General features: G+C 38.8%; 1 protein-coding gene across 4 annotated transcripts in view; it reads left to right on the plus strand.

Annotated features, from left to right (window-relative positions):
- The window catches only part of CDON (cell adhesion associated, oncogene regulated), a 103,642-nt gene that overhangs the window by 30,669 nt on the left and 55,210 nt on the right, over positions 1-17,763 (plus strand). For 3 of the 4 annotated variants that reach the window (XM_017523624.1, XM_017523614.2, XM_017523616.2), the window contains exons 2-7: positions 8,860-8,995; positions 10,908-11,180; positions 12,663-12,809; positions 13,962-14,105; positions 15,076-15,363; positions 16,941-17,210. In XM_017523624.1, the coding sequence (XP_017379113.1) occupies positions 8,920-8,995; positions 10,908-11,180; positions 12,663-12,809; positions 13,962-14,105; positions 15,076-15,363; positions 16,941-17,210 (1,198 nt within the window). In that variant the 5' untranslated portion in view covers positions 8,860-8,919. The remainder of the gene's footprint in view (positions 1-8,859; positions 8,996-10,907; positions 11,181-12,662; positions 12,810-13,961; positions 14,106-15,075; positions 15,364-16,940; positions 17,211-17,763) is intronic. The other variant, XM_037736303.1, reaches the window with a different exon arrangement.

Raw genomic sequence — 17,763 nt, forward strand, 5'->3', positions numbered from 1 at the left:
ATTTTTTAATTTTATTATTATTATTATTATTATTAATTTTGAGACAGAGTTTCTCTCTGTCACCCAGGCTGGAGTGCAGTGGCATGATCTCAGCTCACTGCAACCTCTGCTTCCCAATTTCAAGCAATTCTCCTGCCTCAGCCTCCTGAGTAGCTGGGATTACCGGCATGTCCCACCACGCCCAGCTAATTTTGTATTTTTAGTAGAGACGGGGTTTCTCCATGTTGGTCAGGCTGGTCTCAAACTCTTGACCTCGGGTGATCTGCCCGCCTTGGACTCCCAAAGTGCTGAGATTACAGGCATGAGCCACCGCTCCCGGCCCTGACAGGAGACTTAAAGTTGCCTGTAGTTAAGGTCAAGATAGTCCAATGGGTTAAAAAAAAGTGTATACTGCCTTTGACTTCTGTAATTGAAATTGCACTGCATTAATCTTGGTAGTACTTAATCAAGAATTTTTTTTTTTTTTTTTTTTTTGAGACAGAGTCTCACTCTGTCACTAGGTTGGAGTGCAGTCTCAGCTAGGCATGATCTCGGCGCACTGCAACCTCTGCCTCCTGAGTTCAAGCGATCCTCTTGCCTCAGCCTCCAGAATAGCTGGGACTACAGGTGCGTGCCGCCACACCCAGCTAATTTTTTGCATTTTTAGTAGAGACAAGGTTTCACCATGTTGGCCAAGTCGAGGGGGCTTGACTTGTGATCCGCCCCCTCGGCCTGCCAAAGTGCTGGGATTACAAGCGCGTGCCACCGCACCCATTCTTAAAAATCAAGAATTTTTAAGTAGACATGTTTAGTTTAGATATTTTTAGTTTTTCTTTGTTGTTCTGAAAATAATTTTTTCTTATTTGATCAATAGCATATTTTGAAATAGATTGAAAATAGGGATCAATCATTGTTTTTAAAAAGGAAATTACCACGTTTCATACAGAATAATATTCCTTTTTAAAAAGGGAATCTAACTTAAATAATTTCCTATTTTGAAGAACTATACTGATCTCAAAGCCAAGCTTTTGTTCACAGATTAATCAGTTGTTTCCTAAGCATGAAAGAAAACTACAAGAAAGTTTGGGATAGGAGGCTGGGGAGAGGAATGATTCAGAAAGACAGTCTTAATCGTCCTTATGAAAGCAAAGGCGTTGCTTCAAAAACAAAGTAATCAAATCTAGAAATTCAGGAAAGACTTTTCCCAAAGGATTATTCTGGCAGTATGTTGAAAAGGGGTTATAAAAGCAATAAGTTCACAACCTGAACAATAAGTTAAGTAAACGTTAGGAAAGTATTTCCTTTCTTATTCTAAGATGAGGTGTATGTTTAGCTTCCCTCTGCCCACAGAAATGCTCTAAGCTTGGAAAGGCATATAAAGTACAGCTTATATGACAGATTACCTTCTATGTGGACGTGGGAGAAAGGCTTAAAGAAAGCCCTATAATTTAGGAAACACCAGCTGTTGTTTAGTGGCGTTTGGACTTTGGGAGCAGTACTCATGCCATATGAGACTGGGGAGTCTCCAAAGGTTTTTATAGCATTGAGGAGCAAATTGTTCTGATTTGTAGGTGGTTTAATGGTTTTACTACTCATAGCTGCTTTTTGTGTGTTTGTGTGTGTACCTGTTCTACAACCTTTTTCTGGAAAGGCTACTACCAGGTGCTTTCCTGAGAGCAAAGCAACCACTAAGCATCTTCTCAGACAAAGCCACTCAGAATGTCAGTGAGAAGAATGGAATTATGTTGGCCACTAGCTTATATGAAGATATGAAGGAGATGGAAGAACTGTATTGTGGTTATGTTAATTCCATCTGAGACCACTGGGTTCCATGAGCCTAACACTTCTGTTTTTCACAGAAGGAATCATATTCAAAGTCTAGTCCCTTCACTTGTTTTATTACCTCTAGTAGATTAGTGAAATAGAGGTATATATATTTTATATGGACAAGAAAAGCAGTAGGAAAGGAAGAACATGGTTTTGGAATGAATGGCAATTTACTGTTTTGACTCTCAGCAAATATTCCCCTAAAGTTTCAGCAGTTTTTGGATACAAATTTATTTTGAGAAATATGTGTAATGAGTTAAAGCCACACAGTGTAACAACAGTAATTCCTTATTCTATATAATAGATTGTGGGTAAAAAGCAGAAATTTTGTTGTCATTGGAAGTTCTCGGATTGACACGTTTGATAAATATGACGTGCATTGTCCATGCCTTTCATTCTTTTTCCAGTTACTTTTATGTAACTTTAGAATCTTGTTTTTGAAAAATCCCTAATAGATTCAAGAGTGAAAGTTGCTTTATGCTTTAGCAAGTATTTTAGTTAATTACTCAAAGTCATGATTTATGGCCATACTTTGCTTACCGCAGTGTGAGGATCTAAACCATATGCCGGTGATGGGGAGTTACCTTCGTGTGCTGATTTTGGTTGTGAGGGACAGGGTTGGCTACTGGGGCGTTCTCTTTGGAACACAACTTGACAGTATGTATTAAGAGTCTTGAAAATGTTTGTACTCCCTAATCCAGTAATTCTACTCCTAAAAGTGTCCTAAGGGCATAATTAGAAGAGTGGTTTAAGATTTACAGGCAAAATCTTCATAGCTAGCTAGAATAGCAACAAAATACATATATACACACACATATAAAAATGTAGCCTAACTATCCAAAAGAGAATGGTTAAGTAGACTAAAATACAGGACATCTATACAATAGAGTGACTGCAGCTGTTAAGAGTCTTGTTTATGAAGAATTTTAATAAGGGCCGGAGGTGGTGGCTCATGCCTGTAATCCTTAAATACACACACACACACACACACACACACACACACACACACACTCACTTTGGGAGGCTAAGGCGGGTTGATCACTTGAGGCCAGGAGTTTGAGACCAGCCTGGCCAATGTGGCAAAACCCCATCTCTACTAAAAATATAAAAATTTACCCGATGTAGTGGCGTGCACCTGTAATCCTAGCTACTTGGGAGGCTGAGGCAGAGAGTTGCTTGAACCTGGGAGGCCGAGGCTGCAGGGAGCCGAGATCACGCCACTGGACTCCAGCCTGGGCAACAAAGCAAGATTCCATCTCAAAAAAAAAAAAAAAAAGAATTTTAATAAGGAATAATCATCATTAATTAATAAAGCATTTAAAGCTATAACATGTATGATCACAATTATGTAAAAACGGCATACCACATATATGAAAAAACTGAGAAGGAAATGTATCAAAATATTGATGTGTTATTATATTGAATGTGTAAGATTTTTTTTTGACTATTTGTAGAAACTTAGCAATTCTTTACTTCTAAAACGAACATATAAAATATGCAAAGAAAACTTGAATAGTTTGTTTAAAATATCACCAGGCATTATTTTGACAACATTGGAGTGCTTTAAAAAAAATTCAAAATGAAAGAAACGTTGAAGTAAAAAAAAAAAAAGGCAGTGTGATTTCAATCAGAACTCTATTCTCTCTGACATGTTTTAAATCACAGTTCTGTTTTTAATTTTTACATGAGGAGATTTGAATGTTATGTTCGCTAGAACGGAAGTGAAGCACCCTTGGGGTGGTAACGAGCCCATATTATGCATGGTGTGGGTGGTAGAGAGTGGGATGGTTGTTCTTATCATGGATTTTTTTCTCTGCTGGTCATTATTTTCAGATTGAAAGAAAAGGTAAGGAGGATGGAATAACAACTATGTAGAGGAAATTAGGGTCATTGTCTCCCTTGCCTAGGTCAGTTTCTATTGGTGAGAAAAATGACATACACGTTAAGGCCACTGACTTATGAATAAGATAACAGAAACCTTGTTTAGTTATGGTAAACTTTGTCAAACAAAATTGCGTTTATTTGCCAGAGCAATGTAGGGGAACTTAAATACCCACATAAACACACACACACACACACACACACACACACACACACACACACGCTTGCATGTATATATGCACACACATATAAATAAATTACGTATATATTTGGTTTTCTAATAACTTAATAGTCATAACACTTATATTAAGGATTTATTTCTTGATAAAGATAGTACTTTTGAAAATGACGTAGCATTGAAAGATTTTCCAATAGTGCTAATGGGTATACTGTGATTTCTACGTATCTAACCTCTGTGTAGTCAGTAATGTTTATTTGTGAGGTTGGGTCTGGGGTGCTGTCGCTGGCTGTTGACTGTAATGTCAAGCTACCCAACTCCATAAAACAGCAGAATCCAACTCCTTGTTGTCATTATCACAGTTCTTTAACAAACGGAGCAGGCTTGCCTTGAATAAATATAAATCAAGCCAACACGTTTTTAAATGCCTTTTATGGCCATAGGCTCTTTCCAACTTCCAAAATCAACTGAGAGCATTTAAAGAGTAACACAATAGAAAGACAGACTTAATAAAGAAGATTCCTGTGTGATAATATTTAGGTAGCTGTGATGAACTGTGAAACTTTCAAGGACAGCTATAAAGTAACTCAGTAGGTCACGCACTAGGGTTAAAGTTGACTCTGAAATTTGTTTCACTGCTTTTTAATAAATAAATAGTTGGAAGATTTGGCAAAAGGAAGAAACAATCATTCTTGTCCTTGTTCTCTCAGGAAAGTGTCCCCTGTTAACAAGTTATTTGAATGTTTACTTTGCCTTGACTGCTTTCCAGTGGTGTGTCAGTTCTTACCCTTGAACCAAGTGAGAATTCAAATAAACCAAAAAAGTTTTCACACAGCTGGACTCTTCTGCCGATGAGTGGTGCCAATAGGCCCTCTCCCACTTTTTAAAAGAGGTCAGCAAGAAAAAACTGGAAAAGCAGATTCATAACCTGATACCCATGAGCTAGAGAAACTTGAGTTTGGATCTTTTAGATTTTGGAGTACCTGGCATAGAGAAAGTGAGCAGATTCTGGAGGATACTATTTGATTTATTAAAAACTATACTTAAAGTGCCTTCCTTTGTATTACTACCTAACTTTATTAATGGTTAGTATTAAACTTTCTTTGCATAAATGAAAATGCATGTAAAAGTCTCATTTATAAATGTCATTAATGTAGCACTGTCATTAGATTTTTTTGTATTCAGTAGTCATAGGTCCAGTGTCTAGCTCTGGCTTAGCAGGAACATGGGGCAGGATTTGCAGATACGCCCTCGTGTGCCTAGTCTAGCATAGCGCCTGGCATATAGTAGGCACTTACTATATTTTTTGTTGATTTTTAAAATTATATATATGAATGAATAAATGAGTGAAGGAATAAACAATATAGCTAGAATATACTAAATTCAGATGAGATGGCAGTTCTTATTAAACACTACTCCTTAAGATACTTCTTAGAATTGCATTATATTAATATAATCCTTTCATTTTAAGAAACATTTTTGAAATACCTACTCTCTGCTATGCAAAGCTAAATATGATGTCATTCTTGCCTTCAAAGAGGTCATAGCTGTGTCACCAGATAAGTTATATAAGAGAGTATTGAGTGCAGTGGTTACACATGTCCAAGGTGTAGAGGTAGCACAGAAGAGAAAGAATTGGCCATATCTGGAGAATGGCATGGACATTTTTGATTTTACTAGTTTTATTTATTTATCTTTTATATTGTTCATCTCTCCTACTTGAATATCTGGTATACATTTTTGTCTGTGTTACTTTTTTTTTTTTTTTTTTTTTTTTTTTTTTTTTTTTTTTTTTTTTTTTTTTTTTTTTTTTTTATTTTTTGTTTTCCTTTTTTACTTTTTTTTTTTTTTTTTTTTTTTTGAGACGGAGTTTTGCTCTTGTTTCCCAGGCTGGAGTGCAATGGCGCGATCTCGGCTCACCGTAACCTCCACCTCCTGGGTTCAGGCAATTCTCCTGCCTCAGCCTCCTGAGTAGCTGGGATTACAGGCACGCGCCACCATGCCCAGCTAATTTTTTGTATTTTTAGTAGAGACGGGGTTCCACCATGTTGACCAGGATGGCCTCGATCTCTTGACCTCGTGATCCACCCGCCTCGGGCTCCCAAAGTGCTGGGATTACAGGCTTGAGCCACCGCACCCGGCCCTGTGTTACTTATTTTTATATATACATTTTAAACTGCTCAATCCCCACTTCCTAGGATAGTCTTAGCATATGATAAGCATTCAGTGTTTGTTGCATGACTGATTTTTGATAGAAATAGCAAACTACCTCCAAAAAGTATGAACTGATTTTGTTTCCACCAGCCATATAGGATAATGATTTTTACCCACATTCTTGCCAGTGCTGAGTTTCGTGAAACTTTTTTAGTTTTAGCAAATGTGCTATACTATCTCTATAGTAAAACATAAACACACACCATAAACAAGCCATTCCTTGACTACCATTTGTCTTCAGCAATTCTCCCTGTTTTTTTTTGCTGCCCTCGTATAGCAAAACCTGGGAAGGAAGTGTCTGCCTGCTTTCCGTTTCCTCTCTTCCCATTCTGTCCTGAACCCAACCAACATCATGTTTTTTTCTTTTCTCCACTGAAACCACTCTTGTCAGTATCACCAGTGACCTTCAGTAGGCCTTTCTGATGGTGTCTCATCTTACTCTGCTTCTCATCGATGTTTCTTCTTCCAGAAATATTTCTTTTTAAAATTTTTTTAAATTTCTTTTTATTTTTTTTAAGACAGAGCCTGGCTCTTTTGCCCAGCCTGGAGTGCAGTGGCACAGCCTGGGTCATTGCAACCTCTACCTTCCGGGTTCAGGCGATTCTCCTACCTCAGCCTTCCAAGTAGCTGGGATTACAGGTGCGTGCCACCACATCCAGCTAATTTTTTGTTGTTGTTGTTTTTTTTTTAGTAGAAACAGGATTTCATCATGTTGACCAGGCTGGTTTTGAACTCCTGACCTCAAGTGATCCGCCTGCCTCAGCTTCCCAAAGTGCTGGGCTTACAAATGTGAGCCACCGTGCCCAGCCTAGAAATATTTCTCATGTTCTCCCTGGACAAATAGATTTCTTTCTATTTCATTGACTACCTCTGCTGAGTATCCTTGGCTACTTCCAGTCTCTAAAGGTTGGAGTATTCCAAAGCTCTTCTGTTCTATCTCTTCTCTTCTCTTCCTTTCCTCAGTCCTCTAAACATATTTTCCTTAGAGAGAGCTCATCTGGTGCCAAGGCATTCATACGTTTAACGTCTATATTTCCATCCCTGACGTCTTCACACAGCCCCACACTCATACATGCCACTGTTGACAGTAGTACTTGGATGTCTAATAGATAGCTCAAACTTACCTTGGCCAAAACAAAACCAGTGATGAACCCTTTCTTCTGCCTCTCCTTCTCTAGTCTTCCCTATTTCAGTAAACAGGGCTATTATTTATTTTATTTTTTTGTCATCAAAACCCAAGAGTTATCCTTCACATATCTCTATCCCACAGTATATCCAAGCTTTTGGGACATCCTATTGGGTTTACCTTTATAATATATTCTGAATCCAAATACTTTTTACCACCTCCGCGGTTGACTCACTGCTCTAACCACTGTGTCCTCATCTGTCTCCAGGGTGATTACAGTATGTCCTGCTTGGTCTCCCTTTTCCACTTCAGTCTACTCTTCACCAGCCAATGATTTTTTTTTTTTTTGGGAGACAGAGGCTTGCTCTGTCTCCCAGGCTGGAGCGCTGTGGTATGATCTTGGCTCACTGCAACCTCCACCTCCCAGGTTCAAGAGACTCTACTGCCTCAGCCTCCCAAGTAGCTGAGATTATAGGCCTGTGCCACCACACCTGTCTAATTTTTTGTATTTTTAGTAGAGTTGGGGTTCCACTGTGTTAGCCAGGATGATCTTGATCTGACCTTGTGATCCGCCCACGTTGGTCTCCCAAAGTGCTGGGATTACAGGCATGAGCCACTGTGTCTGGCCAAGTGATCTTTTAAAACGTAAATGAAATTACATCATTCTCCTTCTCTATGTTCTCTAAGGGTTTGCTATTGCCTTTAGAATAAACCCCACAGTCTTTACTATGGCCTTCAAAGCTGGATGTGATCTGGCCCAGCCTTCCTCTCAGGCTTCATCCATTACTGTCCTTTTCTTGGCTTATCTCTCTCACAATAGTGACAATCCCAATCCCAACACAGGCCTGACATTGATATTCTTCGTGCTTGACCAATCCATGAGCCAGGAGTCCTCCATCTGAAGAAAAGGGACGAAAACCAGTAGGACCTATCTCACAAGGTTGTTGTGAAGATTAAAGTCATATATTAAAGCACTAAGATGGTGTCTGGCACATAGTAAATAAATATTACATACGTGTTAGCCATTATTTCGTTGTTTTCCTTATAGTTGCTATTTTGGGGGATATGGAGGAGGAATACATGTTGGTTTCGTTGAGTTTTATATGTTTGTGAGATGTGTAAATAGAAATGCACTATAGGCAGTTGAATGTATCCATTTGGAGTGATTCATTCTGTGTAGTAAGAGGTATCCTAGTACAGCAATGCTCCACTTACGACCACGATTGGTTCCGACGGACCGGCCGTAACACGATTTGGCCGTAAGTTGAGTAGGCTATATGCACGTGGAGATGGTAGTGCTGCCGGAAGCTGGTCCACACTGTCGTATGCCCAGCTGGGCAACGTTTGCGCTGCCAGACACGGAGCAGCCGTGGCTAGCGATTGTGGTTGTAAAGTCGAATGGTCGTAAGTTGCATAGGTCGTAAGTCGATCAATACCTGTACCTTGGAAGAATGAGCAAAACTTCTAGCTCTAGTGTCTAGAGATCAGCTTGTGAATTGGGAAGACCTGGATCTTTTAGTGCCTAGTATTTGACATACTCTACACAGAGCTTTCAAAATAGATGGCTGCTGTCATGCTCGTAGCTCCAGCTGCTCAGATGAAAGATTTTAATGGTTTACATTTTTTTTCATTTTTCTTTTTTAATGTTTTTTAGTGAACCACAGCCTGGGTTTGCTGTGGAAGCCTGTCCTGCCTGCTTCTGTCATCTGGCGCTATGCATCCGGATCTTGGACCCTTATGTACACTGCTGTATGCTACACTTACAGTTCTGTGCTCTTCTGTGAGTTCAGGTAAGAGTAGAATTGGGGGCTGGGGTGGTTTGGCCTTTACTTGTCTTACTTCTATAAAAAATAAATTCGTACTTCAATGCTTAGTGGTAATGGTATCTAAAGATGTTTCTAAGATTGGTTTGACCAACAACATGATTTAAAAACCTGATAAATTAAGCAATTTAAGGATCTCTTAGTAGTGCTTTGGGCATTCGCATTTCTTCCTGTCCCTTGTAATTTGTTCCTTTTGTTTTCAAAAAAATGCATATTTTCCAATCATACTTTTTTCAGTAAGGAGATATATTACTATCTGAATTTGGAAAGAGCAGAAATAAAATACTGACTACATGTACCAAAGAGAAGTTTTAGAATCAGCACGATACTATGTTCAACTGGGAGTGAGAGAACTTGGTTCAATTCCCAGGTCTGCTGCTTTCTCATATGACCTTGCCTAATTTCTTGTCTACCTCTTTGGGTTACTGAAAAGTATAAATGTGTTTGTTGTTAAATGTGTATGTAAGCCCCATGCCTAATCATGGCTCATATGCATTTCTTTTTATTTGAGACTTACGTAAAGACAAATAGATAAGTATATACAAATATAGTGATGTTTATTCATTAAGTACTATTTATTTTTAATATCTACTAAAAATACTATATAGCTGTATTAGATTTGGTAGGGAAAAAATTGATTTCGTGGTTTTATTTCTGTTTTGCTAAACAACCAACCCAGATTCAGCCAATAAATATACTTCCTCTAATCTTCATCTCTGATTAAATATTCCATAGAAGTAGATTCAGCAATTTATTGATTTTTTTCTTTTAAGTATTTTTATTCCTCCAAATTAACAAATATTTCTTCCCCCTTCCCACTTTTGGGTTGGAACAGAAGGATCTGCATGGATACTTTAGTGCAAGAACACCCCTGCCTTCCCAAGTTCTGGGAGTAATAGAAATAACATACAAAACCATTTCAAATGCCAGATAAAAATACTAAGCCTTATATTTAAGAAAGGATAGCCTTTGTATTTCAGTTATGGCTTCTTAACTTTCTATTTTTGTTTTTTTAAAACTTAAACATTATTTTATATTGAAGGGAAGTAGTAAGGAGGTATCGTAGTCTTAATTTGTAGAATAACTTGCTCTCGTAAATTGAATCCTGTTGGTAAAATAGGGGAGAATTCTTGTTATTTGGAAAGTCATCTTCACTTTTTCAGGTTCTTAACTTCCAATTCTTCCAAGTCACTTTATTGAAAGAGTAGTTGACTATTTCCTTCTTTCTTTTTTTTTTTTTTTTTTTTTTTTTTTTCTTTTTTTCCCTTTTTTTTTTTTTTTTTTTTTTTTTTTTTTTTTTTGAGACAGGGTCTCCCTCTGTCACCCAGGTTGTAGTGCAGTGGTGAAGTCATGGCTCACTGCAGCCTCCACCTCCTTGGCTCAAGCAGTCCTTCCACCTCAGCTTCTGGAGTAGTTAGAGCTGCAGGCATATACCACCACATTGGCTAATTTTTGTATTTTTTGTAGAGAAGGGTTTTGCCATGTTGCCCAGGTTGGTCTTGAACTCCTGAGCTCAAGGATTCACCCGCTTTGGCCTCCCAACGTGCTGGGATTATAGGCAGGAGCCCCGGGACCCAGCCTGCACTTTGTTACTTCTTATTAATAGGATTGGTATTGTATCTGATTATATCATCAGCATTCTTGTCTTTTGTACCCTAATTGTTAAGTCCTAGGCCAACATGTTGCCCTTTTTCACTTCCAATAAATAGGCTTATAAGAATTTTGCTGGAACTTTGCAACCATCTCAAGAACCATAAAGTATATAAAATAGGAGATTGCCTTTAGTTATAAAGATTCAGATGAAGTGTGTTTAATGTCACCTCTCTCTCTCCTCTTATCTCCCCTGCCTTCTTTGCATATGGGGAATATTCCCTTCTAGACCTGGCACCTTATTTTACTTCTGAGCCACTCTCTGCCGTCCAGAAACTTGGTGGACCTGTGGTACTACATTGTTCTGCTAAACCTGTGACCACTCATATCTCATGGTTGCATAATGGAAAAAAATTGGATGGAAACGTGGAACATGTTAAGATTCATCAGGGGACTTTGACAATTCTTTCTCTTAACTCCTCCCTTTTGGGTTACTACCAGTGCCTGGCCAACAATAGCATCGGTGCCGTTGTGAGTGGCCCAGCAACAGTATCTGCGGCAGGTGAGTTTAATTGTGTCACTGTTATATGTGGGTTTTCTTGAAATTACTGTTAGTGCTTGCATTTCTAAGAAGGGAAAGGCTTTGGTGTAAGGCACATGGGAGTTCCTATCTCAGCCTTGACTCTTGCTGTGAGGATAACTTGGGAAAGTGCACTTAGACCTCTGCAAGCATAACCTAATGTAATCGGTAACAGTGATATGGAAATGACTTTTTAAAGTGACACAGTTAGGACAGTTTTTTGTTTTTGTTTTTGTTTTTGTTTTTTTTATAATCTCTGCAGCTTTTCCAGGGAAGGACACTTTTCTAATATGAATTCTGAACTATTTCTTTGTGAGTACTTGGAAGTCCATAATATCAATAATAACAAAAGCCATTGTCTACTCTGATACTTCGTTATTTCCTGGAGTCCTTTGTCTTTCTTTTACATCTAATTGTTTTATTTGCCTTGATTACTGAGTGATTTTAATTTATTTAATTGAAACGATGGTTAAACAGCAGGAAAAAAGTAACTGTAAAGCAAGGAATGTTGAGTATTGAACTTACGGAAAATCTGGAATGCATGGTTTTTCTTAGTAAGTTTGAGCCATCTGCCTTTCAAACGGTGATGGCTTCCAGTAATGGAAAACGTCTTTGTAAGGGCACCCCTATTTACAGAACAAATCTGGATTCCCCAGGAGTAGTAAGTTTGTCATAACTGAGAAGAGTAAATGTTTTTGTAGAGCTGTGACCCATGGACAGCTTGTAAGACACACAGTGGAAGGCTGAATTCCTTGTGGCAGGCTGCTGAGTGCTTTGAGCACTGGAGATCATAAAGAGTTCTTCCCTGCAGGCTCCATCCGTAGTGAACTAAAACAGAGGAGTTGAGACGGAGTTAGTAGATTCATATAATCTAAATGATATCCTGCCTTATTTTTTTGATGTCCTAGGTTCATTCCAGAAATCATTTTATTGCAGTGTGAATAGCTACAAACAGATTAAAGATCGATAGGGAAAGTGAGTTTTGATGAGGGACTGGGTTGAAAAGGACTGATCTTGACCGAATGGGAATAATTATGTTTTTATAGTTCTAGATGTCTTAGGAGTAGTTTGTATTTATTCTAGTTCCCTAGAAGCATTGACCTATGAAAAAGGGTTGCATGACTTAGGTCTTATCCTTCAACCATGCACCTCTGCCTCAGCCACTTCTTTTTTTTTTTTTTTTTTTTGGAGACAAGGTCTCACTCTGTTACCCAGGCTGGAATGCAGTGGTGCAATCTTGACTCATTGCAGCCTCAGCCTTCCGGGCTCAAGCAATCCTTCCACCTCAGCCTCCTGAGTAGCTTGCCCCAACTGCTTTCTGAGATGAAAAGATCATGCAGCCCTCTGGACTGGAGTCAGCTGCCACAAAAGACCATGCTGCAGATATTGTTTCTAATTTTTAAACTTCCTTTGGGAAAAAAATTCAAATTTGCATTTATTTATTTGTTTTCTTATTTATTTCAGTTCTTGGTGATTTTGGTCCATCCACAAAGCATGTTATTACAGCAGAAGAAAAAAGTGCTGGTTTCATTGGCTGCAGGGTACCAGAGAGTAACCCCAAAGCTGAGGTGCGCTATAAAATCCGGGGAAAATGGCTGAAACATTCCACAGGTGAGAGCTTTTGTGAAAAGGCTGTGGCACACACAGAACAAATGTTCATTAAATAACCTGCTCCTAAGCTCCATATGCTGGGGATGAACTGTGGATACCAGAAGGCGTGAGTGGAGAGGACTAAAATAAAAGGTTACAATATACAAATAATTACAGTTACAATATACAAATAATTACGGCCCCCCGTACCCTGAGGGCTCACTCGCTCAGTTCCTGGACCCCCATCAGATTTCACTTCCTTGGAGAAGACCATCCTCGTGGTTCTGTCTAAAATGGTATACCTGGTGCTCTCTGTCCCCTTTATTTAGTTTTGCTTTTCTTCATAGAATTGATCACACCTGATAAGGTGTTATTCATGTTTTTGTTAGTTTATTATTATATGTCTTTTTCTCTGACCTCCCCATACCCCGGCTGCATGTGTGCAGGGCTTTTTATCTGTTCTCTTCCTTGCTGCAGCACTTGTTCCTGGCCATTGTTGGCAGAAAGTAGCCTTTTAATATGTATCTGTGGGGAAAAGAAATGAATGACTAGACAATGCAGGAACACTGTGTGACCAGTGCTATAGGTAGAGGTTTGCCAAAATCGAAGTCTGTTTCATGTGCTTTGAGATTCACCGTCGTTAAAATGCTTCTGCTGGGTTTGATTTGCTATGCTAGTTGTATTGACTTTTTTTTTTTTTTCTACTCTGCCTTGACTTTCCCTTTCCTTCATTTAATAAATTTTCCCTGATTGCCACTTTGCTGCTAATCTCATGTCTAAACTTAGCTGCTGGATCACGCCTATAATCCCAGCACTTTGGGAGGCTGAGGCAGGAAGGTCACTTGAAGCCAGGAGTTCAAGACTAGCCTGGACAATATAGTGAGACCCCATCTCTACAAAATATTTAAAAATTAACCGGGTGTGGTGGCATACACCTGTAGTCTCAGCTACTGGGGAGGCTTCGGTGGATCGCTTGAGTCCAGGAGTTATAGGCTGTAGCAAGCCATACCTGTGCCATTGTACTCCAGTGTGGGTGACAGAGTGAGACCCCATCTCTAAAATAAAATAAAATAAGATGGAATAAAGCATAATGATCAAACTTTGTGAGTTTTAGTTGTGCTGTGGTGTCCTTCATAAAGGGAGAGGCCTAACTGCACTCTCTTCCTTCCTCAGAGAATTACTTAATCCTTCCATCAGGAAATCTTCAGATTTTGAATGTATCCTTAGAGGACAAGGGATCATACAAATGTGCAGCTTATAATCCTGTCACACATGAATTAAAAGTTGAACCTATTGGCCGAAAGCTCCTTGTGAGTCGTAAGTATTTGGGACAATAATGGTAACTGGAAGAGGAAGAGTCCTCATAAAAAGTTGGGCAATGATAGTTCATTTTTTTTTTCAAATCCTGTTTGTTTATCATAAAAAGTCTTAGCAAAAAAGTAAATACAGTCCAGGCGTGGTGGCTCATGTCTGTAATCTCAGCACTTTTGGAGGCTGAGGTGGGTGGATCACCTGAGGTCAGGAGTTTGAGACCCAGCCTGACCAACATGGCAAAACCTCGTCTCTACTAAAAATACAAAAATTAGCCGGACATGGTGATGCGCACCTGTAATCCAAGCTACTCAGGAGGCTGAGGCAGGAGAATTACTTGAACATGGGAGGCGGAGGTTGCAGTGAGCTGAGATCACACCACTGCACTCCAGCCTGGGTGACACAGTGAGACTCTGTCTCAAAAAAAAAAAAAAAAAAAGTAGATACATTAATGCATTATAGAAGAGTGTTGTACATGCTTTAAAAATGTAACTTACAGAGGGAAATTTTGAATTTTAGCCAAGGTAACAGAGTGAATACATGTGGAGAATGTTGCCCTTTGCTCAAACAAGAAGAAATAAAGGAGATACAACTTTATAGTAGTGATAATTAAATTGGTGTCTGTGAATTTTGGAAAAAAAAGAGATATGTCTGTTCTCTTTCTTTCAGATATAATGAAAATCACCGCTGATTTTTAGGTTATGATGGTTGGGTTGAGGTAGCACCAATAGTCAGGGTACAATAAAGATATGGCTTCTGAACGTGTTGGGCATTCTGCATTTTCAAACTCCCAGTTCAGAATTAGCCCTAAAGGACCACAAAACATTTTAATCCTCAACTGAAAAGGATTTAACTGCCAGATAGGACCTTGTAGTATTAAGAATTCGTGGGAACATGGTGGTGACCTCAGCTTTGCTAAGCAAGCCATTAGAAGTGAATACTTACTAATCATCTCTCATCTCCTTTCCTTTTCCAGGTCCTTCTTCAGATGATTTTCACATTCTTCACCCCACCCATTCACAGGCATTAGCTGTTCTTTCTCGTAGCCCCGTAACCTTGGAGTGTGTGGTGAGTGGGGTCCCGGCTCCTCAAGTGTATTGGCTAAAGGACGGGCAGGACATTGCACCAGGAACCAACTGGAGAAGGCTGTATTCTCATCTTGCCACAGATAGCATTGACCCAGAGGACTCCGGAAACTATTCCTGCATGGTGGAAAACAAGTCTGGAGATGTAAAATATGTGACTTACATGGTTAATGTACTTGGTAAGAAGTTAGTTTTTAATTTTTTCCAAATGAAGCCATTTTTCTGGTCTCACTGAATGTGAAGGAAAGATCTATTTGTGAAATTGAAATAGGGAATATCTAGAAATATCTATACCCTAGCCAGAACAAGTTTCATTTTTATAATGGACTGCTGAATTAGGCCATTTTTCTGGGTGGCATAGAGCATTTTGCATGGAATGTTCTTGAAAACCGCACTCCCAACCTAGTTGTGTAATACAGAGATTGTTCTCCCTTCTTCATAACGTGGAGGAAAAAACTGGAAATCAGGAGAATGGAAGAATGTAGCCTGTGTCTGTGTGTAGAATCCAGCAGTAGTAACTAAGAGTACTGATCAGAAAATGCCGGGCCAGGGATGGAAGCTCACACCTATAACCTCAGCACTTTGGGAGGCTGAGGAGGGTGGAATACTTGAGCCTAGGAGTTTGAGAACATCTTGGGCAACATGGCGAAACTCCATCTCTACCAAAAATACAAAAATTAGCCGGGTATGGTGCCACAGACTTGTAGTCTCAGCTACTTGGGAGGCTGAGGTGGGTGGGTGGTTTGAACCCGGGAGGTGGAGGTTGCAATGAGCTGAGATCATGCCATCACACTCCAGTCTGGGTGACAGAGCCAGACCCTGTCTCAGAAAAGAAAATGTCATCTCAAAAAGAAATCAATCTATTTAATTTAATTTTCTTTTTCTGGATGCTTTTACCAGTGCCTGGGTGATAACATTGCATTATTTCCACCCACATTTCTATATATACTTTATTTCAAAGCTATTCCTTTCTTTATAACCAGCTACCTAACTCACTATCGTGTAGCCACAGAAAATATATTCCTTTATTCAAACAGATTTTCTTGGAAAAAAATAGGTGGAAAGTGGTTTAATAGTGAATAAAATTTTTGTAAACCCTTTGCATGTATTTATAATATTTATAACCATGGCCTGCTTTAGGTTGACATCAGTGGAATTAACGTAAGTATATGACAAGAGGGCTTTGGAATTCAGTGATTAGGACTGGATTAATACACATAATTTAGACATGTTCTACAAATTCTCATAAATGATTTACTTTTTCTTGGTAATAAGTGACTTTAAGGACCCCTAAAGGAAGTTTTTTTTTTTTTTTTGGTTTTGCCTGTTATACATCTAATCTCAAAGTTGAATTGACTGTAAAAATAATTTAACCTCTGAATAAACATTCTTCTGTTTTGGCTCCTGTTTAGTGGGATATTGTTACTTTATTTCAAACTAATCACCTGAAATACATGCTAAGAGAAGCCCAGGATTAGAAATGATTTGTATATATGTGTAATCATATGTTGTGGGGAGTTAAGTGGTTGGAGTCAGCTATGAAAGGAGACTATATCTTATTAGTAACATATGGTTTATCCTATTAGTGGAACATTTCTATTTTTTTTTCTTGATTGCCACAGCAGACAGAAGAATGTGGATAAACAATGTAACTTTGTTTCAGCTGGTTATTGGTAGAGAGATTCTTATGACTTGAGTGATAATTTAAGAAGTACATTTTGAGGGCTAGAGTTTAATTTGTGTGTTTTATTTTCAGAACATGCTTCTATTTCTAGAGGACTGCAGGATCAGATAGTGTCTCTGGGTGCCACAGTCCACTTTGCCTGTGATATTCATGGGAACCCAGCCCCCAACTGTACCTGGTTTCACAATGCACAGCCTATTCATCCTTCCACACGGCATCTAACTGCAGGAAATGGACTGCGAATCAGTGGGGTTACCGTGGAAGATGCTGGGATGTATCAGTGTGTAGCAGATAATGGGATTGGATTTATGCAGTCTACTGGAAGACTTGAAATTGAAAATGGTAGGCTTTTAGGTCATGCAGTCATAAGAAATTTTACTTTACAGATGGGCTTTTGTTGTGTTGAAAAATGAAATTATTAGGCTGGGCAAGGTGGCTCACGCCTGTAATCCCAGCACTTTGGGAGCCCGAGGCAGGTGGATCATGAGGTCAGGAGTTCAAGACCAGCCTGATGAAACTCTGTCTCTAAAAAATAAAAATAAATAAATAAAAGAAAAATGAAATTATTTTTACTAAAAGAAAGTAACCCTAGCACTATACAAGAATGTTGTTCATTGTGACAGGTAGGTATATCTATGAAGAAGCAATCTTATTTAATCAAGCTCATTAAAAAAATTTAAAAAAAAAATTTTCAACAGGTTCTACATAATTTAAAAATTTATATGGTACAATCTCTCTCTTACTGCTGTTCCCTAGGCAGTCAGTTCCCCTCTTTAGAAGTGATTCGTTTTGTCAGTTTCTTGAGCATCCTTGTATGTAGTGCACGTACAAATGGTTCACACATGAGAGAGAGTATGTGTGTGCATTTTATAACAGTATCTGTTTTTGTTTTTGT

The sequence above is a fragment of the Cebus imitator genome, unplaced genomic scaffold (assembly GCF_001604975.1).
Source record: "Cebus imitator isolate Cc_AM_T3 unplaced genomic scaffold, Cebus_imitator-1.0 Scaffold0, whole genome shotgun sequence".
In the NCBI taxonomy this organism is placed as follows: domain Eukaryota; kingdom Metazoa; phylum Chordata; class Mammalia; order Primates; family Cebidae; genus Cebus; species Cebus imitator.